Here is a 24,933-nt window from a genome sequence, read left to right as displayed (position 1 = left end):
TAAAGTACGTCGGTACTGCAAGTAAAGTAAAAGAGGTTGTTACTGGTGTATGGACATGTACAATTGAATACGTATCTTTGTACAGACGAGTACGTAGGTGTGCAGCCAAAGTCCGGATAAGAAAGTCTCAATAGCAAGCTAAGCTAAAGCGATGGTTCTCGGCCGTCTGCTCTTCATGAACTGGGCGAAAGTGGAGCGGCGGTCGTAGAGCTGCACAGCGTGGGCTAGAGGGCGCTATGGTCGGCCAAGATCTTCCGCTCTCGTAGTGCCAACCTACGCTGTGGCATCAGAAATATCGATACCACACGTCGTCTTCTTTTTTTACACTTGCAATGTATATTTTTGTCTGGCTTTAAGAGTTTCTGATTACGATGACCTGTACCTCTTTTCGATAAAGTCTTTTTTGATGTATAATTTATTGGGATGGTACATCGGGACGAGAGGTTCCGAGTTAAAAAACCATTTTCCTGTAAGCTTCTCATGTAAAAATGTGACATCAAAAACTTTGGTTCCCTACCCAGCTTCAAGGTACGTATGTAAGTAAATTAGAGATCAACGTTCCGTCGGTAAGGGGGTCATAGAGACGGAGCGCAAGCTTAGATTATGGAACCATGGGGACGGAAATCGGCCGTGCCCTTAACAAAAGAAACGCCCCGGCATTTGCCTTAAACGATTTAGAAAAATTTCGGAGAACTGAAATCTGGATGGCCGGACGGGGCTTCGAACCGTCGTCTTCCCCATTCTAGCTTCAGATACAACCACCGCCTCTGTGTTACTCTATATAGTCATTCATTTCAATATTCACACTCAGCAGATACACTTGAGACACATGTCTTACTAACCGGGTGGAAAGGGGACACCGTGCGCGGAGGAAAAAGAGCCTTTCCGGTCAGGTGGCTGAACAACCCTTCGGGATATCCCAGACAACGATGCCACACGTTCTTTTCTTTTTCATTTATGGTAGCTGGAGACGAATACTTGACAGAAATTTTAATTTAGGGCTTCAGGGATCAAATCTACCCTTTGCGAAAACGAAACGTCAGTTGAAATCCATTGAAATAGGGTGCAGAGTAATAACCGCCACCAGTCACAGTGGAAGGTGGTTTTATTTTACACGCAACTGGTTTCTGGCTTGTGCGCATCTTCAGGAGCTATACATTCAGGCACGTATTTCCATACTCATTGTTGGAGATCAGTATAGCTGGTGTATCCATATCGTTTTTACTTTAAGTTTATCCCATTTTAGTACAAAAATATTTCGTTTTTTGTATATTAACTGTATGTTAGTCACCATGCTAATTGTTGGCGCTTCCGTATTGTGTCTTTGGTAAAGCAGTGGCGCTTTAGATGTTGGTAACTTCAGACACACATGCACTCACGACGTTGTTCCAATGATTCACTTTGTAAGTGCATTTGTGTCTGAAGCTACCACACCTAGAGTGCCACTACTTTATCAAAAACATAATATGGAAGCACCAACAATAAGCATGGTGACTAAAATACGGCTAATGTGTAAAAAACTGAAATACTTTCTACAAAAAATTTATAAATGTCATGTGAAAACGATATAGATGCACCAGCTTCATTGGTCTCCAACAATGAGTGTGCAAAAAAGCTCTTGAATGTATACCACAAGCCCGAAACCGGTGTATATTAAATAAAATCACCTTTTATTGTCACTGTAGCTCTTATTATTGAACACTCTATAAAGGAACAGTTACGGAGTTTCACTGCATCCATTATGGACAAAATACATAAAATCCATTGGCTTAAAAGCAAAGTACATTTTTTTGCCAAGGAATACATTTTGTCACTGTATTTCTCTTTGCCATCATATCATTATACTTGTAACTGAATAGTATATGCGGTCTTAATTTGCAGTAGATAATGACTTTGTAGAATGTAACAAATTTGACGTGGCTTAGGGATCCAGCAGTACACAGTCTGTACCTGTAGCTACAGGCAAGTGACTACCCCTCCTCCCTCATTTCCATTACTGCCCCACTTAACTTACGCTGTAGTTCATGCAGCTGTCACCATTAAACGTAGAATGATTGGATACTGACGAAAGAATACTGTTCAAACGAATTTTTGAAGGAAGATTACGAGGTAAATAAATATTCTTACAAAGAGTTTATTTAGTAAAAAATAATATTACAAACACGCTAACAGTTCACATGAATTACTGCCATTGACGTAAGGAGAAAATAGATGTATATCAATGTAAAATGATTCCTTTCGATTTGACTTTATACTTCATCGGGTGTTGTCGAGGACATCTGCAAAATAAATATCACAGTCAGTGGGAAAGACGTGCTAAGCAACATTGTTATAATACATAAATCATACAAAGACGCATACATAAAAAATAAAACTGGAAATTACTGCGTACTTGAATTAATTCTTGCTGTTTATTGGGCAGAAAACATTTATACTTTATTGAACGGCGTAAGACAACTTACTGAAAGTAATATCCTTCCTATTTTTCAGGTAACAAAAGGATTCCTTGATAAAATGTTCAGATTCTTTTGAGGCTGATCGACTCATGGAGGCAGTTTTCAAGATGGTTAAAATGTGTCAAGTGTTGTTCATAGACGCCATGCTGCATGAACTAAAACAAATGGTAGACGGAAGGGGCGATATCTGGTGAATATGTCGAATGGGGTAAGAAATCCTATCGAAGTTCCTTCAAGCTCAGTTTGCAACATGTCGTGAAACAGAATGACTTTGTCTTGTGTATAAGTCTACTGCGTGCGTTTGTCTTCAAATGTGCGACTCGGGTTGAGTAATTGTGCTTTTCAACGTTCAGAATTCGCCTTTTTACCCGGTTGCAGTAGTTCATGATTCACCACAGCGACAAGGATGAGTTTCGTCACGCACCTCAAAATTGCTGTTTCTAAATCGTCGAAACCAATCTCGGACGTTGTTTCCGACAGATCATGTTGTCCATACACTCCCACTAGCAAACTGTGACTTTCCGCAGCAGATTTCTTGAGATAAACGTAGAAGACTACTATTTTGTTGGTACAAGACCCGACATGTTGAAGGCATTAAATGGGTATGTTATATTCATTCCATTGGAAAGTCACACACAGATCTTAAAGTGTAATGTTTCTACTGTGAAATGCGTCTCGTGTCGCTGGACTAGTACAACTACTGAGCAATTTCGTCAACAGCAAGAATTAATTTAAGCTCCCAGTACAGTGACACAAAATCTACATACTTTGTGACTGTGAAACCTAAGCCCCATATGAGAACAGCATGAAAAAATAAACCGTGTATAGTTCACTTCTACATGCAAAAATCTGTCGGAGATACAAGTAATTATCTCAAGAGGAACAGAAGGTAAAGAAGTGGAATGCAAGACAAAGAGCACATTTCAGTTTTAGACAAAAGGTGTATCACAACAGGTGTACAGGAGATAATGTCGTTCACGAAAGGATAGAAAGCTAGGTAGGCGGTATACCTATAGGATCTATGATAGGACGATTGCTTGTTTTAAAAAAATTTTTGCATGTAATGTTTCAAAACGATGTAATAATTATGGAAAATATACGCTAACGATTAAAACTATACCATTTAATAAGGAAAAGAGTAGTACCGTATTTTACGGACTAAAATACAACCCTAATTTTAAGCAGTTTTGTAAAATTAACATTTTTACCATTTTTATTATTAGATTGCACTGCCAGACTAAAAAAAAATTTCTTAGTTCATAAAACCGAACTGACCTTTAAAATCCCTGAAAATCGTCATCTGAACTTTATTCTTCTCCTTCTTCCTCCTCCTTTTCGTCGTCATCGTTGTCCTTTCCACATATAAGCTGGTCCTCACTGCCTTCGACAGCGTTACTTATGCCGCACGTCTTGAATGGTTTAACAATAATGTCTTCTGTCACTTTAGACCACGACTGTTTAATCCACTGACACTGATTGTAGGGCGTTTTAAAGAACCCTTAGTCGTGAATTCATGTTTGGTTTTATCCGTCATCCATTCCATTTCTCTCTCTGGTCTATTTATCGGGACATCAAGAGGTTGCAGTTGTGAAGTAAGTCCTCCCGAAGTAAGAGCAAGCTCTGTACTTCCCTGTCTCAGTTTCTCTTTCACAGAATTTTCCAAATGTCTACTAAATTGGTCTAGCACAAGAAGAGTACTTTTCTTCAATCAAGCACCTTTCATCTCTCCCACACTCTGTTAATCCATAGTTTCATACCAGCCTCGTCCATCCAAACCTTGTCACGTACGTGAACAACAACATCTGGCTGTATTTCAGAAGGTTTTGGTACTGTTTTGCGCTTGAAAATGATCATTGGATTAAGTTCAGTAACGTCAGCACAACATGAAAGGACAACAATTTAGAGTATTTTTCATGTCCTCTTGTTTTTACAGTTACAAATTTGGCACCTTTCATGGCAACAGTTCCGTTACTTGACACATCAAATGTCAGAGGAATATCGTTGGTATTCGCTATTAGGCTTACTTCCAGGAAAGATAATATTTTCTCTTCACATTCTTGTGGCATTTTCTGACATATCTTGGTTCTAGCTCGCATGCTAAGTCCATGACGCTTCATAAATCTACAGCGCCAACCAACTCTGTCCTTAAAGTCTGTTAAGTTCCACTGTAGCGCTAGCTTACGAGCGTGTGTTTGAATCATTTTGTATTAATTCCAGTGCCATTTAGACGGTGTACTTGACTCCAGTTCAGTACGTCATTTTCTAGTTTTGGACATTTTGCATTCAGTACTCTATTTGCACATTTAGTTTTCCTCATATATTTCAGTTCTTCTTTACTAGCCAGCCAGTCGCGAATGGTTTTTTCTGTTGGCGGAGGGTCGAAATGCCGCTCATTTCCACGTTCTTCTACACGTGCTATTACTTTGAATTTATAGACTGCAAAATATGTATAGCTTTTTTCCATCACGAAACTAGCTACTAACAAAAATATTGTACTGTTACCTATAACACAGATCACTTTCAATTCAAGTTTCTTAGCACCGTAGACGGCAATGACACACCATTGGCTAGACAGTGTTTGTGAATCCCCGCAACTCATGTTCGTCGCATCGGTGCACTGCTGCTACCAGTTGAACCCAGTGTTGCCAGACAGAGATAAGTTTCCCGCGGCATCGAATATATGGCAATTTTCGAGACCGGCGGGAGTTTTGAATCAAACACTGTACATTTTTATATTAATTTCGAGAATGAGACGCACCTGAATTTGGGAGACAATTTTTCGAAGAAAAAATTGCGTCGAATAGTCCTTAAAATACGGTAGACTGTTATGAATTGCTCAGTTTTTTGCTATGGATACAGTTGGTTCTGCTGTTATGTTGTTGTTGCGTTGGGCAACGTGGAATACTTAGCGTTCGTTGACTGTGCAGGTGCTGAGAACCAATATTAGAAGAATGCAAATAAAAGAATGTAAAACGGATCACCTCTATCAGATAAACAAATTAGTGTTTCATAATTTTGTTTTGAAATTAACAAACTTACAGATTTGTTATCGAATCAGATTATTTTTTTCTGCTACAGATAAGCAATTTTTTAAAGAGTGTAAAACAAGAGCAATCTCAGAATAAATATTTTCTCCCAAATTTACATGATTATCTTCATTTTTACTAGCATACTTCATATTCAGAATGAGATTTTTACTCTGGAGTGGAGTGTGCGCTGATATGAAACTTCCTGGCAGATTAAAACTGTGTGGTAGAGCACTTGCCCGCGAAAGACAAAGGTCCCGAGTTCGAGTCTCGGTCCGGCACACAGTTTTAATCTGCCAGGAAGTTTCATAATTCATATTTCCCTACTATTCTACGTTAATGTTCAAGAGCAACTGTCTTTTCTTCTTCTTACTGTGCTAACTTTTTTACATTTTACTTAGAGAAATACAAATACCTATTGCCAAATGGATGAAGTTTACGATGAAGTGTGTTTGAGAGCCAAGAATGAGTTGAGTTTGTAGATTCAACTACAACAGTAAATGATATTCCATAATATCCGGACTTACTCTACTTCTCGCTAGCTCTTTCCTTTTTGTAGTAAATATTTTTCAAGAATAGGCCGCATGATTACCAGAAGCTCTGTTGCCGTCAGCTGCTGCAGCACAAGGACAGGCCTTTGGAGCGAGGAGCCCGCAGTTCCAGCCACTGCTCCTGGTTGGGGACATACATTTCCGCTGGCAGCGTGTCCATTGCTTCCGAGGCGTTGGAGCCATTTGGCGATTCAGGTACTGCAAAGTATTCACACAGGCAATATATAGTGACTGGGATAGCAAACACTACGAAGCATTTAGTCATCAGGATGGTATGTAATAAACAGTTCTACATCTACATCTACTTGATTACTCTGCTATTCACATTAAAGTGCCTGGCAGAGGGTTCAATGAATCACCTTCAAGCTGTCTCTCTACCGATCCACTCTCGAACGGCACGCGGGAAAAACGAGCACTTAAATTTTTCTGTGCGAGCCCTGATTTCTCTTATTTTATCGTGATGATCATACCTCTCTATGTAGGTGGGTGGCAACAGAATGTTTTCGCAATCGGAGGAGAAAACTGGTGATTGTAATTTCATGAGAAGATCCCGTCGCAACAAATAACGCCTTTGTTTTAATGATTGCCACTCCAATTCACGTATCATGTCTGTGACATTATCTCCCCTATTTCGCGGTAATACAAAACGAGCTGCCTTTCTTTGCACTTTTTCGACGTCATCCGTCAGTCCCACTTGATGCGGATCCCACACCGCACAGCAATACTCCAGAATAGGGCGGACAAGCGTGGTGTAAGCAGTCTCTTTAGTAGACCTGTTGCACCTTCTAAGTGTTCTGCCAATGAATCACAGTCTTTCGTTTGCTCGACCCACAATATTATGTATGTGATCGTTCAAATTTAGGTTGTTTGTAATTGTAAACGCTAAGTATTTAGTTAAATTTACAGCCTTCAGATTTGTGTGACCTATCGCGTAATCGAAATTTAGCTGATTTCTTTTAGTACTCATGTGAATAACTTCACACTTTTCTTTATTCAGGGCCAACTGCCACTTTTCGCACCATACAGATATCTTATCTAAATCATTTTGCAAGTCGTTTTGCTGTCCGATGATTTTACAAGACGGTAAATGACAGCATCATCTGCAAACAGTCTAAGATGGCTACTCAGATTGTCTCCTATGTCGTTAATATAGATTAGGAACAATAGAGGGCCTATAACACTTCCTTGGAGAACGCCGGATATTACTTCTGTTTTACTCGATGACTTTCCGTCTATTACTACGAACTGTGACCTTTCTGACAGGAAATCACGAATCCATTCGCACAACTGAGGCAATACTCCGTAGGCACGCAGTATGATTAGAAAACGCTTGTGAGGAACAGTGTCGAAAGCCTTCTGGAAATCTAAAAATGTGGAATCAATTTGACATCCCCTGTCAATAGCACTTATTACTTCACGAGTATAAAGAGCTAGTTGTGTTTCGGAAAACTATTGTAATTTAAATGCCAAATTAGGAAAAAACATCCAAGTTTGCGAACACCTGAAACAGCATGAATAACAAAATGAAAACGACGTTCCCGAGAAAGAATCTATTTTCTCTATAACTAGCGACAGGCATGGCATGCCCAAAATGAACGCGCCACTTTGAATAGCACAAGTGACAAATGTAGCCTCGATGTTTTCCGCAACGCAGATATTGTATAAGAAATCTTCAGTGAACTAGTTGCTCCAAGGAAGGTAAAAACTGCGCTTCTTAGATTTTCTAGTTGAGTAGAAGCCATTAAAAACACATAATCATCCACTAAAGGATCGTAATCACATTTATTGCGAAACCGACTTTTCCTACCGGCCGGATTTCTTACTCCAGTCTGTTTTAACGTAACGCCTATAAACACACATTACACATTTTGATAAAGTACCCTTGCATTTGCGAAAATTGCAACAGCAAGGACACTTTTTGCGACACACTTTTTTGTTAGAGCTGACCACCGTAGTGGAAATGGAAATGAGCGTTTGGCGTCATTGACCGGGAGGCCCCTTACAGGGCAGGTCCGACCGCCTTGGTGCAGGTCTTATTACATTTGACGCCACATTGGGTGACCTGCGCACCGGATGGGGATGAAATGATAATGAAGACAACACAACACCCTGCCCCTGAGTGGAGAAAATCTCCGACCCAGCTGGAAATCGAACCCGTGACCCTTAGGACTGCAGTCCGTCACGCTGACCATTCAGCTATCGGGGCGGACTACTACCGTAGTAACAACCTCACTGCTCTTGCCGCACTGTTTGACCTGTTTTGGGTTAACTGCTGGCAAACGGAGTAGTTGAGGTTAAAAAAGAAGTCTGAATCTTCCCACCATGGAGCAGTTTCCGTTTTGTAATGCTTTCATTTCGACCCACTCCACCTTCTGTCAAACAGATGAGCCGTTTGCGCTTCTCTTGCGTACGAACGGAGTCGTCCCGATAAAAAAAACACGAACTACTCATGTCTCCTAGTAATGTGTGATAAAACGGACTGAATTAAGTGGAGATGCTAGAATGTGATGTGAATGAAATTAACTTCTTGTCACAAGTTACGAACGTGACAATTGACAACTCATTAAAATATTGCAAAACTGTAACTCATCTTTTCTTTGGACAGTCGAGAATAGTGTAATCATCCTCTCCTTATACGCCTCAAGCGCAGCTTGAAGAACATGAAAATAAACTGCGACGCCCCTCCACATGGTTTCTATTCTAATCAACGAAGTTTCAACAGTGGTTACTGGAGGTCCGTGTCAGTCAAGCTATCAACCAAAACATATCCGAAGCATGTTCGTTGAGCGACATGTCAGGCGAACGAGTAAATGACGTAAACATTTGTACCCTAAACCTTCGAAAAAGATTTGCACATTTTTTACCGCATGTAGCTGGCCAGTATGACTTTGCATTTCCTTTCGCCTGGATATGTGCACTGTTTCGGTTAGGAAGCGTATCATACGAGGAGGAGTTGGAAAATAAGTTTCCCCTGTCGAATGTCGGCAGAGTTGCGTGATATGCAGTTAGCGCTGTCGCAGTGCCTGCGCAAAGCGGAGGCCAGACGCTCAGTCTTTTCCCGGAGCTATGCAGAGAAGGTGCGTTTTGGAGTCGTGGTCTCAAAGGCGGAAGTGAGAGCTGTTATCCGCAATGAATGGGCACGTGGAGTATCAGGCACAGAAATTCATAACCGCATTGTTGAGGTATATGGGTCAGGTGTGATGTCGAGGCAAATGGTGCGGAGATGGTCCCAGCAATTCAGTGATGGACGTCAGAAAGCGCAGGACATACCGAGACCTGGACGAACGCTCACGGCCACTACAGATGCAAATATCAGGATGTTGGATGACATGATTAAAGCGAAACGGCGTATCACCATCGATGGAATAGCGGCAGAACTTGGAATCGGACATGAGAGAGCTCACAAGTCCATCCACGACATTCTTCGATACAGGAAGGTGTCAGCACGATGGGTGCCCCGCCAACTGACCCCGACACACACGGAACAACGCATGGCGTTCAGCCTGCAACAGCTCGTGCGTTTCCTTGAATCTGGCAATGACCTGTGTCGATTGTGACTGGGGATGAAACGTGGGTCCACCATTACACGCCACAATCGAAGGCCGCATCCATGGAGTGGAAACATCCGCCATCACCTGTCCGAATGAAGTTCAAAAGCACTCAGTATACAGGTAAAGTGCTACTCACCGTTTTCGTGGACGCCAAAGGAGTTTTGTTGCTTGACTTACTGGAGGATGCAACCACAAATGCTGCGCGGTACTGTGCCACTCTGTCGAAATTGAAAGAGGTGATAGGGAAAAAGCGGCCTGGCCTTCTCAGATCTGGCGTTCTGCTGTTGGATGATAATGCGAGACCACACACGGCGACGGTAACGCAAAACCATATTGCAACTCTTGGTTGAGAGCGCCTACACCATCCGCCTTACAGTCTGCATCTCGCACCAAGTGACTTCCATCTGTTTCCTGCTTTGAAGAAGACTCTCGGCGGAAGGCGCTTTGGCAGCAATGCTGACGTCAAACAAACAGTTCAAACGCTTCTTCCGTATGCAACGCCTTTATTTTTTCCTGGAAGGCTTTTTGAATCTTATAAAGCGTATGACAAATGTCTCAATGTACTTAGAAATTATGTAGAAAAATAAAAATAAGTCTTATCTTTAATGTCTCATTCTCTTTTTTGTCCTTTCACACACAACTCTGACCACAATCGACAGGGGAAACTTATTTTCCAACTCCCCCACGTACAGCCGTTGTATACTCTGCTGAGGCAAGTTGCCCCACAACCGTTGTAACTGCTTCTTGGCATCCTGCATACTGGCGCTGGAACGGAGTTGACATCCGAGCTGGTACTACACTACTGGCCATTAAAATTGCTACACCAAGAACAAATTCAGATGATAAACGGGTATTCACTGGACAAATACGTTATGCTAGAACTGACATGTGCCCGCATCTCGTGGTCGTGCGGTAGTGTTCTCGCTTCCCACGCCCGGGTTCCCGGGTTCGATTCCCGGCGGGGTCAGGGATTTTCTCTGCCTCGTGATGGCTGGGTGTTGTGTGCTGTCCTTAGGTTAGTTAGGTTTAAGTAGTTCTAAGTTCTAGGGGACTGATGGCCATTGATGTTAAGTCCCATAGTGCTCAGAGGCATTTGAACCATTTGAACTGACATGTGATTACATTTTCACGCAATTTGGGTGCGTAGATCCTGAGCATCAGTACCCAGAATAACCACCTCTGGCCGTAATAACGGTCTTGATACGCCTGGGCATTGAGTCAAACAGAGCTTGGATGGCGTGTACAGGTACACCTGCCCATGCAGCTTCAACACGATACCATAGTTCATCAAGAGTAGCGACTGGCCTATTGTGATGAGCCAGTTGCTCGGCCACCATTGACCAGTCGTTTTCAGTTGCTAGGAGGTCTGGAGAATGTGCTGGCCGGGCAGCAGTCGAGCATTTTCAATATCCAGTAAGGCCCGTACAGTACCTGCAACATGCAGTCGTGCATTATCCTGCTGAAATGTACGGTTTCGCAGGGATCGAATGAAGGGTAGAGCCACGGGTCGTAAGACATCTGAAATGTAACGTCCACTGTTCAAAGTGCCGTCAGTGCGAACAAGAGGTGACCGAGACGTGTAACCAATGGCACCTCATACCATCACGCCGGGTGATAAGCCAGTATGGCGATGACGAATACAGGCTTCCATTGTGCGTTCACCGCCATTTCGCCCAACACGGATACGTCCATCATGATGCTGTAAACAGAACCTGGATTCATCCGAAAAAATGACGTTTTGCCATTCGTGCACCCGGGTTGGTCGTTGAGTACACCATCCTGTCTGTGATGCAGCGTCAAGGGTAACCGCAGCCATGGTCTCCGAGCTGATAGTCCATGCTGCTGCAAACGTCGTCGAACTGTTCGTGCAGATGGTTGTTGTCTTTCAAACGTCCCCATCTGTTGACTCAGGGATCGAGACGTGGCTGCACGATCCGTTACAGCCATGCAGATAAGATGCCTGTCATCTCGATTGCTAGTGATACGAGGCCGTTGGGATCCAGCACGGCGTTCTGTATTACCCTCCTGAACCCACAGATTCCATATTCTGCTAACTGTCATTGGATCTCGATCAACGCGAGCAGCAATGTCGCGATACGATAAACCGCAATTGCGATAGGCGGAAACGTGATGGTACGCACTTCTCCTCCTTGCACGGGGCATCACAACAACGTTTCAGCAGGCAACGCCGGTCAACTGCTGTTTGTGTTTGAGAAATCGGTTGGAAACTTTCCTCATGTTAGCATGTTGTAGGTGTCGCCACCGGTGCCAACCTTGTGTGAATGCTCTGAAAAGCTAATCATTTGCATATCACAGCATCTTCTTCCTGCCGGTTAAATTTCGCGTCAGTAGCACATGATCTTCGTGTGTAGCAATTTTAATGGCCAGTAGTGTACAAATTTTATGTCGCAGCCAGATCTGAGGACGTTGTTGGCCACAGGACGCGGTCACTTTGTATACACTGAAGCAGAAAATCAAGATTACTTTCTTACTGTGCAGTCTACGTCAAATGACGTGCATGTCAGATATCTTCTTTCTTTTGTTTTTTTTTTTTTGAAGTAGACAAATGGCATCAATTTTTGTCCCTTACAAGGGGAGGCCACGGCGTCGGGGTCACCGATTTACTTGAAACTTTGTACACGTTTAGTCTTCCATTAAAACAACAATGCCCAAGTAGTAAGGTGCACTACTCTGGCAGTTCCGACAAAACCGCAAGAGAAGGTTTACGCGTCTGTTATGCAACACATGTATCTGTACGTGGGTCCCAGACGTTAGAGTTCATGGTGATCACCTGATTAGCGTTCGAGCTCCGTAAGACGAACGTGTATGAGGGGGCTGTTCGACTGCCGCTCAGCATTAATTATTAGTCTATTTTTTTCATAAATGATCATATTATTTAATTTTCAAAATGCCAACGAAGACTGTTTTCCCTTAGAAAGTCTGAACATTCCCTGTAAATGCGGGAAAACTGCAGTCTTTCGATGTAATAGATGCCGTTTCAATTCATCTTTTACATGTCCCAAGTACCATCCTGCAACGTGTAATGTCGAGAGCACTTTCGTGGTCCGACTCATTGTGACTTCGGCCGCTAAAGACTACACTGTTGAGCGCCCATAACACCATATCCATCCATCCATCATTGTGACTTACGATATTGCTGATTGTGAATAACGTCTTTTGCATCATTATTTATCGAGGCTTGACTTGGGCTTTCCTAACCTGTCCCTCTTCCTTGAAAATATAACTGAGAGTAGTAAATAGTCAAATAACATGTAAAATTCACTACGGCTTTATGAAAATGCACGTGGTTTTTTCATTATATTACCCAATCAAATGTCATATAAACTAAATAATGTGACAAATGATGAAAAAAATAGATTAAAAAGTATGACAAGACAGGATTCGAACCGTCGCCTCATCCAGGCTCTCTTGCAAATCGCAGACGCTAATCTCTTTACCACAATGTCTTTTGACCACGAGTTACATAATAGACGCGCAAAACTTCTCTTGCGATTTTCTCGAATTGCCCCTGTAATGCACCTTACTGCTTGCACATTATGTTGTTTCAATGGCCTACTGAAGGTACAGAAAGTTTGAAATAAATCCGTGATCCCAATGTCGTGGCCTACCTTGTTAGTATAGTCTATTCTTGTTGTTTATCTTCCGTATCGAATGTCACTAACGAAGCTCTGTACGCCAGAATAGCGGTCTAGCTAATACACAGTTCTGACTTAACAGTTTATGATGTGCAACAAGATGTCGTTTATCAAACCAATTAACCATTGTTGGCTGTTTGGATATGTAGTTAATATAAACGCTGACACCCTTGACGCTTATGTAATAAAAATTATGCGCTTTCTTCTGAGTTATTGCTCAACACAAGAGCTGAATTAACAGCGATGCTTATAAGCATTAACCTGTGAAGATCACTTTCACTTTAACGATCGACATTACCTTGTCGCGATCGGGTCTTGTGCTCCACCATAGGTATCGGTTCGCCTGGGCGCCTGAGTAGCAAACGCCCAACTCCTTCGCAACGTCGCAGCACTTCGTGTTTCATGAGGTAATGTTGTATACTAGACGAAACTTCCTTTTGCTGTTCCAGCCAGGTAGGAATCGCGGCGAAGTCCATCAGCAACTGAACTGCGCCCCATTCGCTGAAAATTAAAGTTGCAAATTGAGCTGTTCTTGCAGCGTGGATAGTACATTATTTTAACATTGGATCGAAGTAAAAAATGCAGAAGAATGCTTACGTTGTAACTTTTATAAAGACGCAACTATCTGTTTATTTTTCTCAACAATTTACACAGCCGTACGTAACATAAAGGTATTTCAACTGCTGATAATTATGTGTATAACGATGGTATAAGAATAGACTATAGGTAAACAATAACAAGTACCATTTTATCTTATTATTTACAATCAGGTGGCTGCTGCAGTTAAAAACAATCATTTAATATTCGGAAACAAGTCATCCAGAGCTAGGTTTACAGTGCTATCCCTCAGTTCATTGAGGCGAATACTGGAAATGTCCCTCATTACCAGTGCTTCACCACACTGGCCTTGTGCTGCATCTTTAATAACTAATCACCAATGCGAAGATTGACATTAATTTTCCTCCTTTCCTTCTTGCTACACTACTCGCCATTAAAATTGCTACACCACGAAGATGACGTGCTACTGACGCGAAATTTAACCGACAGGAAGAAGATGCGGTGATAGCTTTTCAGAGCATTCATACAAGGTTGGCGCCGGTGGCAACACCCAACGTGCTGACATGAGGAAAAATTCCAACCGATTTCTCATACACAAACAGCAGTTGACCGGCGTTGCCTGGTGAAACGTTCTTGTGATGCCTCGTGTAAGGAGGAGAAATGCGTACCATCACGTTTCCGACTTTGATAAAGGTCGGATTGTAGCCTATCACGATTGCGGTTTATCGTATCGCGACATTGCTGCTCGCGTTTGTATCCAATGACTGTTACCTGAATATGGAATAGGTTGGTTCAGGAGGGTAATACGGAACGCCGTGCTGTATCCCAACGGCCTCGTATCACTAGCAGTCGAGATGACAGGCATCTTATCCGCATGGCTGTAACGGATCGTGCAGCCACGTCTCGATCCCTGAGTCAACAGATGGGGACGTTTGCAAGACAACAATCATCTGCACGAACTGTTCGACGACGTTTGCAGCAGCATGGACTATCAGCTCGGAGACCATGGTTACGGTTACCCTTGACGCTGCATCACAGACAGGAGCGCCTGCAATGGTGTAATCAACGACAAACCTGGGTGCACGAATGGCAAAACGTCTTTTTTTCGGATGTATCCAGGTTCTGTTTACAGCATCATGATGGTCGGATCCGTGTTTGGCGACATCGCGGTGAACGCACATCGGAAGCGTGTATTCGTCATCGCCATACTGGCGTATCACCCGGCGTGGTGGTATGGGGTGCCATTGTTTACATGTCTCGGTCACCTCTTGTTCGCATTGACGGCACTTTGGACAGTGGACGTTACATTTCAGATGTGTTACTACCCGTTGCTCTACCCTTTATTCGATCCCTGTGAAACCCTACATTTCAGCAGGATAATGCACGACCGCATGTTGCAGGTCCTGTACTAGCCTTTCTGGATACAGAAAATGTTCGACTGCTGCCCTGGCCAGCACATTCTCCAGATCTCTCACCAATTGAAAACGTCTGGTCAATGGTGGCCGAGCAACTGGCTCGTCACGATATGCCAGTCATTACTCCTGATGAACTGTGGTATCGTGTTGAAGCTGCATGGGCAGCTGTACCTGTACACGTCATCCAAGCTCTGTTTGACTCAATGCCCAGGCGTATCAAGCCCGTTATCACGGCCAGAGGTGGTTGTTGTATGTAGTGATTTGTCAGTTTCTATGCACCCAAATTGCGTGAAAATGTAATCACATGTCGGTTCTAGTATAATCTATTTGTCCAGTGAATACCCGTTTATCATCTGTATTTCTTCTTGGTGTGGAAATTTTAATGGCCAGTAGTGTAGTTTATTATGACACATTTGATGATGTGAACGATTTACTAATAGTTTATATGATCTTGTTTCTAGTGGAAAGTACTATTCGCCACAAAAACACGGAATACACATTCCACAGGCTAGCACTAATTCGGGATATGCTACAGGTGTCTAACAGAAAATGAAATTATAAAGCAATTATTATTTGTTTTTTCATCTTGCGGACACAAAAACTAGAAGTATTTCCATACGGCAAGTAGTTCACAAGTAACCAGATAAAATGCAATGAGCTGTTGCACAGAATCTATTTTTATACTATATTTTTGTGCTATCGACGCACTGGTTATTACAAGCGTAACCTAAAAATATCTACCTTCAAAAATAACATTCATATCATTACGAAACCTCAGAGCGAGCAGTACAGATATTGAGGAGCCTAGTACTAGCGGAAGCTGTCCAAAACGTGGTTACATAAGAGAGCAGCAAGATTTTAATAGAAACAGTTTTTGACAAGAAATGTTATATTGTTAAGCGTTTGTGTTCTGCATGTCCTCCGAACATTGCAGGTAACTGGAAAATAGGTGACGTTGAAAAATACTTATTATTTTAACTTATTCGAAACAAATTTAATTTGTAAGAAATTAAATCGGTGTTACGATCGGAATTTTAAAGGTTTTGAAAATACAAGTAAAATGTACAATATTAAATTTCTTCAGCCACTGTTTGATGCTCTTCAACCAACATAAAACGAATGGTGATTTGGTGTGATGGGCTGTGACTCGTAATTTCAGTGCTCAAATGTGTCCTCATGTTGCTCATCGTCATCATTACAGTAACTATTTATTATTTCGTCTCTTCCCAACAGCAGCTGAAATATTTACCTGTTGTTTTCATTTCCCGCTTGCTTTGTAATCTTTAAATATTATGACTTCTATTAATTTGTTTATTACATTACATTAGTTTTATATTGTAAGGCATTAAAATAATGTTGAAACCAAGAAATTGTATGGTACTATGTATATTTTTATTCTACAGAATTAAAAATACATGTTCAAAACGTTGTTTTGTTGGCGGAAACGAATTTTACAACTCAGTAACTTCAGATGAAGGATAACTCCATTTTAGACTGTGAGTCTAACCAACTCAAAATGAGTTGTCTTGTGTGCAGGATGAATCACCTAAAACTTGCACCGTAAACACAGTATTACGGAAGTGGCAAATGCTATTTATGTTCGGTTTTCACAGAGTAGATTGTTAGCCAGGAACTCGTATTGTTAGCTAATAAACAGATTCTATTAATGCTTAGAAAGTCTATCTTTTCTGCAAACATACATTTTTTAAACGGAATAATTCCTATTGATATCAACAAACTAAAAGTCGTATAAATTAGTATGTCAGTGGTGTTTGTTGCAGGGTTCTAGAGCTAGTCGTTTACGAGGTAGAAGGCCGTTGTGGCCGAGCGGTTCTAGGCGCTGCTGCTACGGTCGCAGGTTCGAATCTTTCCTCGGGCATGGATGTGTGTGATGTTCTTAGGTTAGTTAGGTTTAAGTAGTTCTAAGTCCAGGAGACTGATGACCTCAGATGTTAAGTCCCACAGTGCTTAGAGCCATTTGGACCATTTTTTAACTACGCAGGTCGAATGGCACAAACAACTGTCGGCGTGGAAACTTTTTAAAATTCAATATCTCGTAAACGATTCGTACTAGACTCCTGCAACAAACACCTACTTCTAGTTTGTTAATACCAATGGGCACTGTCCTGTTTAAAAAGTGTACGTTTGCACAAAAAATACACTTTCTAAGTATTATTACAATCTGTATGTTGGCTAAGAACACGAGCTCATGATCATCAAGCCATTCTGTGAAAATCACACATCAATAGCACTTTTAGGTGATTCAGACTGTATAAATACCAGCTGCGACATATTCGCGTATTCGAACAGTGATCCAATACTGTCAAATTTTTTTTATTCAAGCCTATGATCACAATATTTATTCTTTTGACGATGACAGGTTTCAGTCAGTAATGACCATCCTCAGACCTTTTCTGCACCATGTCCTAAAGTGATAAGGCCGTAATGGCATCGTCAAAACATGTAAATATACTCAGCACAGCGTCATCACATAGATCTAAATGAGTTGCAAAAATGACTGTTTTGATGATGTGGCTTATTCTACACCTTATTTGAGATCTATGTGACGATGCTGTGCTGAGTATATTTATGTGTTTTGACTAAGCGATTACAGCCTTATCACTTTAGGACATGGTGTAGAAAAGATCTGAGGATGGTCATTACTGACTGAAACCGGTCATAGTCAAAATAATTAATGTTGTGATCATAGACTGGAATAAAAAACGTTTGACAGCCTGTATATGGTTGTAGATGACAAGTGGGATATATAAATCGCGAGAGATTTTTAACACTCTTCAACACAAGGCTTGAAGTTAAAAAATACCCCAAAAAATCATTTTTTTTGTATGTGTAACACAGCTCCTTCTAGCTCTAGGTCACTACAGTTTATCTGGATGTTTCTTTTGGAAGATTGATCAGGTTACCTAAATTTGATGCGATGTATGTAGATATGATCCAGCCAGGCCTCACAAAGTATTCTCATAACCATGGCTCCAACGTGCTGCTGTACTGTCATCGGCAAGGGAGACATCGCCTTCAGTACTGGCTTCAGCACATTATCTGGAAACACGGTGAAAGAATCAGCAAACAGAAACACACGCTGAACATAGTATCAATCAGTAGAATTCTTCTCTTTGTGCGACTACTTCTCTGAACTGGCGTGTAATATCACAGCTATGGTGACGACCTCATGCAACCACTAGGCAGTATTGACAGAGGAAGTAGAAAAAATGCAAAGAAGATCAATGAGTTTCTTCATAATTTCGTTTAGTGAGTGTCAGAGCCGCATTAGGCTATAAAGGCTGCAATCAATCGCCTGTAGAAAAAAAAATCAATTTTAATAGAGCTGTGCAGCCCCTCTTTTAATCGCAACACACAGGTAAGTGCGCATGAATTTGTCAATGGACGGTTGGTATGGGTTAAGTCATCATCCATCTGTGAAACCCAGTACTTTTAGGTAAGGTTGTCACCAACCCGAAGGTTGATTCGAACACCATAGTGCTTTACTAGTTATGGTCCTGCTGGAGGGGTATGCTGCTGCAATCCGCCAACTTCAGAACTGACTCACCCAGCCTGTTATCACTTCCTCGCATCGAATTCCCAGTGGTGACCGGTCAAATGTGAGGGCTTCAGAGGACAAATGCGCTAATACTTTTAAAAGAATAGTTAACTATAGGCAATTTGAGATGAGATCGGTTTCGCAGAATGCCGGTCTGTTTCGACCCATTTCATCCGAACCAAGACTCACACTATTATACTTTTGTCGTCAGATGCGGATTCTTGAGCGTTCGAGGGGTGGGGGGTGGGGGAGGGGGGGGGGGGTAGGCAGTGGGGAGGGGGGGGGGGGGCGTTGTGTTTCCAGGCTCCAGATATGAAGGTAGTCAGAAAGAAATGTCTCGTTTTTCTTTCTCCATCATTAAATTGGTAATGAACCGGGCGGTTATAATTACAGTGCAGCTACTGACAGGCGTATAGTGTGGGCTGCAATATCTTGTGGCCACGAAACTTGGTTGATATACTATTGCGTCAATGCGGAACCGATTTACCCTGAAAAAAAAAATTCTTCTAATTTTGACCACCACGTGCCAATCTGCCACTTTGACTGCAAAAATGACGTACAGAAATTAAGTAAATTGAAGGTGGTAGATGGGGGGGGGGGGAAGGAAAGGGATGGAACTAATGATATCAGCTGCATCGGGACTTACTGCGTAATCCGCGGCGACGAGTGGAAATGTGCGCCAGACTGGGACTCGAACTCGAGGTCTCTTGCTTACTAGGCATTTGCGTTAACCACTGAGCCACCTAGATACAGAGTTTATCGTAAACGCGTGGTATATCTCGGCAAGTTCGCCAACCGACCTACACTTCCTCCTAGCGCCACCTATCCCTGGTCCCCCGTCCATGTCCTCCATGCTCGCTGATGTTACCTTCCCCCTGGAGGTCGAACGTAGATGTGCATCTGCAATGAAAGATGTAGATTCATTGCCCATCAAGGCGAATCAGTTATATGAATGCGAAATGTCTGTCTTTCGGACATGTCACCGCATTCATACACTACTGGCCATTAAAATTGCTACACCAAGAATAAATGCAGATGATAAACGGATATTCATTGGACGAATATATTATACTAGAACTGAAATGTGATTACACTATCACGCAATTTGGGTGCATAGATCCTGAGAAATCAGTACGCAGAACAACCACCCCTGGCCGTAATAACGGCCTTGATACCTCTGGGCACTGAGTCAAACAGAGCTTGGATGATGTGTACAGGTACAGCTGCCCATGCAGCTTCAACACGATACCACAGTTCATCAAGAGTAGTGACTGGCGTCTCGTGACGAGCCAGTTCCTCGGCCACCATTGAGAGATCCGGAGATTGTGCTGGCCAAGGCAGCAGTCGAACATTTTCTGTATCCAGAAAGGCCAGTACAGGACCTGCAACATGCGGTCGTACATTATCCTGCTGAAATGTAGGGTTTCACAGGGATCGAATGAAGGGTAGAGCCACGGGTCGTAATACATCTGAAATGTAACGTCCACTGTGCAAATTGCCGTCAATGCGAACAGGAGGTGACCGAGACGTGTAAACAATGGCACCCCATACCACCACGCCGGGTGATACGCCAGTATGGCGATGACGAATACACGCTTCCGATGTGCGTTCACCGCGATGTCGCCAAACACGGATGCGACCATCATGATGCTGTAAACAGAACCTGGATTCATCCGAAAAAATGACGTTTTGCCATTCGTGCACCCAGGTTCGTCGTTGATTACACCATCGAATGCGCTCCTGTCTGTGATGCAGCATCAAGGGTAACCGCACCCATAGTCTCCGAGCTGATAGTCCACGCTTCTGCAAACGTCGTCGAACTGATCGTACAGATGGTTGTTGTCTTGCAAACGTCCCCATCTGTTGACTCAGGGATCGAGACGTGGCTGCACGATCCGTTACAGACATGCGGATAAGATGCCTGTCATCTCGACTGCTGGTGATACGAGGCCGTTGCGATCCAGCACGGCGCTCCGTATTACCCTCCTGAACCCACCGACTCCATATTCAGCTAACAGTCATTGGATCTCGACCAACGTGAGCAGCGATGTCGCGATACGATAAACCGCAATTGTGATAGGCTACAATCCGACCTTTATCAAAGTCGGAAACGTGATGGTACGCATTTCTCCTCCTTACACGAGGCATCACAAGAACGTTTCACCAGGCAGCTGCTGTTTGTGTATGAGAAATCGGTTGAAAACTTTCCTCATGTCGGCACGTTGTAGATGTCGCCACCGGCGCCAGCCTTGTGTGAATGCTCTGAAAAGCTAATCAGTTGCATATCACAGCATCTTCTTCCTCTCAGTTAAAATTCGCGTCAGTAGCACGTCATCTTCGTGGTGTAGCAATTTTAATGGCCAGTAGTGTATTACATTTCGCTGGTATTCCTTTCCTTTTTTGCCCTCTCCACTCAGTTTACATGATATGTATCACAGCTGTGGATCCCACGTGGTGTCTGTTCTTTCAGACATGTCCGAAGGAAGAGACACCAAGCATTAATATAACGTACAGAAATGTTCCCATATGCAATGGATTAGGAACAGGAACGTGGGTAGAAATGGTCAAAGAAGTGAGAAAGACGCAAAGTTGATTTTATTATTAGCTACCACGTACACAATTTCTTCACTATGAGCGCTGGATATTTTGACGACATGCCGTACAGTTCCAGATTGGTACCTGGTGGTCAAAATTGGAGCTAATTTTTTTCCCATGTTAATTGGTTCCACATCACCGCATTAGTGCATCTACAAAGTTTCGTTGCTACACTGTAATTAACAGCTAACACCAGTCCTCCTCGCACAGCTCCAATTTGATTATAACCACCTAGCAATAATCACGAAGCTGGCTCACTTTCGCTAATCTTCTCCTACGATCCACTACTGTAACAGTACCTCTACTAACAAACAGATGGCAGCACTGTATGAGTTTAGAAAATTGCCGATTTTGACGTACATATAAGACAGCGTTCTGTGACTGCATTCCTTACTGTAGAGGGCAATAGGCTCAATCGCATTCATGAGAAGCTGACGAAGTTGTTTGCAGAAGTTGCCGTCAACATTAACACAGTTGAACGATGGATCCGTAGCTGTAGAGAAGCTGAAGGGAAAAACAAATGACTGACTCCAAGTGGAACGGACGGCCAGCGACTGCAGTGACATCGCACAATATCCAGCGTGTCGACTACATCGTCCATGGCGACCGCCGGGTAACAACAAATGAGTTGTGCCGCCAGTTATCCATCGACAAAGGCAGAGTTATGGCCACCATTGAAAGACTGGCCTACTTCAAAATTTTTGCACGGAGGGTACCGAGCATGTTGACCGAGCAGAATAATGGGATCTTGCACCAAAAGACTTTCCGCTCTTCAAAAACCGAGCGAGGTGGCGCAGTGTGGTTAGCACACTGGACTTGCATTCGGGAGGGCGACGGTACAAACCAGCGGCCGGCCATCCTGAATTAGGTTTTCCGTGATTTCGCTAAGTTGCTTCATGCAGATGCCGGGTTGGTTCCTTTGGAAGGGCACGGCCGACTCCCTTCCCCAGCACCGATGATCTCGCTGTTTCTACATCTACATCTACATTTACACCCATATTCCGCAAGCCACTTGACGGTGTGTGTCGGAGGGCACCATGAGTACCTCTATAGGTTCTCCCTTCTATTCCAATCTCGTATTCTTCGTGGAAAGAAGGATTGTCGGTATGCTTCTGTGTGGGCTCTAATCTCTCTGATTTTATCCTCATGGTCTCTTCGCGAGATATACGTAGGAGGGAGTAATACACTGCTTGGCTCCTCGGTGAAGGTATATCCTCGAAACTTCAACAAAAGCCCGTACCGAGCTACGGAGCGTCTCTCTTGCAAAGTCTTCCACTGGAGTTTATCTACCATCTCCGTAACGCTTTCGCGATTACCAAATAATCCTTGATAGGGTTGATAGAAGAGATAGAGAAGATCCAACGGAGAGCAGCGCGCTTCGTTACAGGATTATTTGGTAATCGCGAAAGCGTTACGGAGATAATAGATAAACTCCAGTGGAAGACTCTGCAAGAGAGACGCTCCGTAGCTCGGTACGGGCTTTTGTTGAAGTTTCGAGAACATACCTTCACCGAGCAGTCAAGCAGTATATTGCTCCCTCCTACGCATATCTCGCGAAGAGACCATGAGGATAAAATCAGAGAGATTAGAGCCCACACAGAGGCATACCGACAATCTTTCTTTCCACGAACAACAAGCGACTGGAATACAAGGGAGAACCGATAGAGGTACTCAAAGTACCCTCCGCCACACACCGTCAAGTGGCTTGCGGAGTATGGATGTAGATGTAGATACACAAAACAGGTGAGAACACTTGCAGAAACAACGAAAAAAGCATGCCACATTTAAACGAACGCAAAACTCCCAAGACTGGCGATATTTTACAGAAGCTCTAAATTTAGCGCGGACTTCAATGCGGGATGCTTATAATAGTTTCCGCAACGAAACTTGTCTCGAAATCTGGCAGAAAATCCAAAGAGACGCTGGCGGCAGGACACAATCAACGCCTTCTCTGCGCTATAGCAAAGGAAATACCACCGATGAGAGTGCTGCTAAAGCCGAGTTACTAAACCCAGCCTTCTGAAATTGCTTCAGCAAAAAAGACGAAGTAAATATTCCAGAACTCGAATCAAGAACAGTTGCCAACATGAGTAACTCAGGAGTAGATATCCTCGGAGTAGTGAAGCAATTTAAATCACTTAATAAAAGCAAGTCTTCCGGTCCAGACTGTATACCAGTTAGGTTGCTTTCTGAGTATGCTGATGCAATAACTCCATACTAAACAATCATATACAACCACTCGCTCGGTGAAAGATTCGTATCCAAATGTTGGAAAGTTTCACACGTCACACCAATATTTAAGATAGGCAATAGGAGTAATCCATTAAATTACACGCCCATATCATTAACATCGATCGGCAGAAGGATTGTGTTCGAACGTTATGAATTACCTCGAAGAGAACGGGCTACTGTCACATAGTCAACATGGACTTAGAAAACATCGTTTTTGTGAAACATTCTCTTTACTCACTCGAAGTGTTGAGTGCTCTCGACAAGGGATTTCTAATTGATACCGTATTTCCAGATGGCTTTTGACACAGTAACTCACAAGCGGCTTGTAATCGAACTGCGTGTTTATGGAATATCGTCTCAGTTATGTGACTGGATTCGCGATTTCCTGTTAGAGAGGTCACAGTTCGTAGCAACTGGTGGAGAGTTATCGAGTAAAGCAGTAGTGATTTCTGGTGTTCCTAGGTAGTGTTGTAGGCCCTCTGCTGTTCCTTATGCATGTAGACGATTTAGGAATTTAGTAGACTATCTGAGAAGCCGTCTTAGGTTGTTCCTGTCTTTTGTCGTTTAGTAAAGTCATCAGAAGACCAAACCAATTGCAAAATTATCTAGAAAAGATTTCTGTATGGTGCGAAAACTAACGGTTGACTCTAAATAACGAAAAGTATGAGGTCATCCACATGAGTACTGAAAGTATTCCGTTAAACTTTGATTACACGATAGGCCAATCAAATGTAAAGACGGTAAAATCAACGAAACACCTAGGAACGATAATTACAAACAGCTTAAATTGGAAAGAACAAATATTGGCAGAACACTTAGAAGATGCAACAGATCTACTAAAGAGACTGCCTACACTGCCCTTGTCCGTCCTCTTCTAGAGTACTGCTGCGCGGTGTGGGATCCTTACCAGACAGGATTACTGGAGTATATCGAGGAAGTTCAAAGAAGGGGAACGTTTTGTATTACCGAGAAATAGGGGAGAGGATGTTGTGGACATGATACAGGATTTGGGTGGACATCATTAAAACATAGGCGTTTCTTGTTGCGGCAGGATCCTCTCTCGAAATTTCAATCACCAATTTTCTCTTCCGAATACGAAAATATTTTGTTGACGCCGACCTACAAAGGGAGAAACGATCATCATAATAAAACAAGGAAAATCAGAGCTCGCGTGGAAGGACACAGGTGTTCGTTTTTTCCGCGCGCTATTCGAGACTGGAGTAATAGAGAATTATTGTGAAAGTGGTTCGATGAACGCTCTGTCAAACGTTTATGTGTGATTTGCAGAACAGCCATGTAGATGTAGATGTAGACGCTATGTGGGAGCTCTAACT

General features: G+C 42.8%; 1 protein-coding gene across 1 annotated transcript in view; it reads right to left on the bottom strand.

Moving 5' to 3' along the window:
* Positions 1–2,161: 2,161 nt before the first annotated feature.
* The window catches only part of LOC126474931 (uncharacterized), a 165,833-nt gene continuing 143,061 nt past the window's right edge, over positions 2,162–24,933 (bottom strand). Inside the window, exons 12-15 of the mRNA XM_050102447.1 lie at positions 18,138–18,273; positions 13,539–13,741; positions 6,075–6,231; positions 2,162–2,279 (exon numbers count right to left, since the gene is read on the bottom strand). Coding sequence (XP_049958404.1) covers positions 6,092–6,231; positions 13,539–13,741; positions 18,138–18,273 — 479 coding nt within the window. The 3' untranslated portion in view covers positions 2,162–2,279; positions 6,075–6,091. The remainder of the gene's footprint in view (positions 2,280–6,074; positions 6,232–13,538; positions 13,742–18,137; positions 18,274–24,933) is intronic.

This window comes from Schistocerca serialis, chromosome 4, assembly GCF_023864345.2.
Source record: "Schistocerca serialis cubense isolate TAMUIC-IGC-003099 chromosome 4, iqSchSeri2.2, whole genome shotgun sequence".
In the NCBI taxonomy this organism is placed as follows: Eukaryota; Metazoa; Arthropoda; class Insecta; order Orthoptera; family Acrididae; genus Schistocerca; species Schistocerca serialis.
The sequence above is the reverse complement of the archived record's forward strand: the minus strand, read 5'-3'. Positions and strand labels throughout refer to the sequence as shown.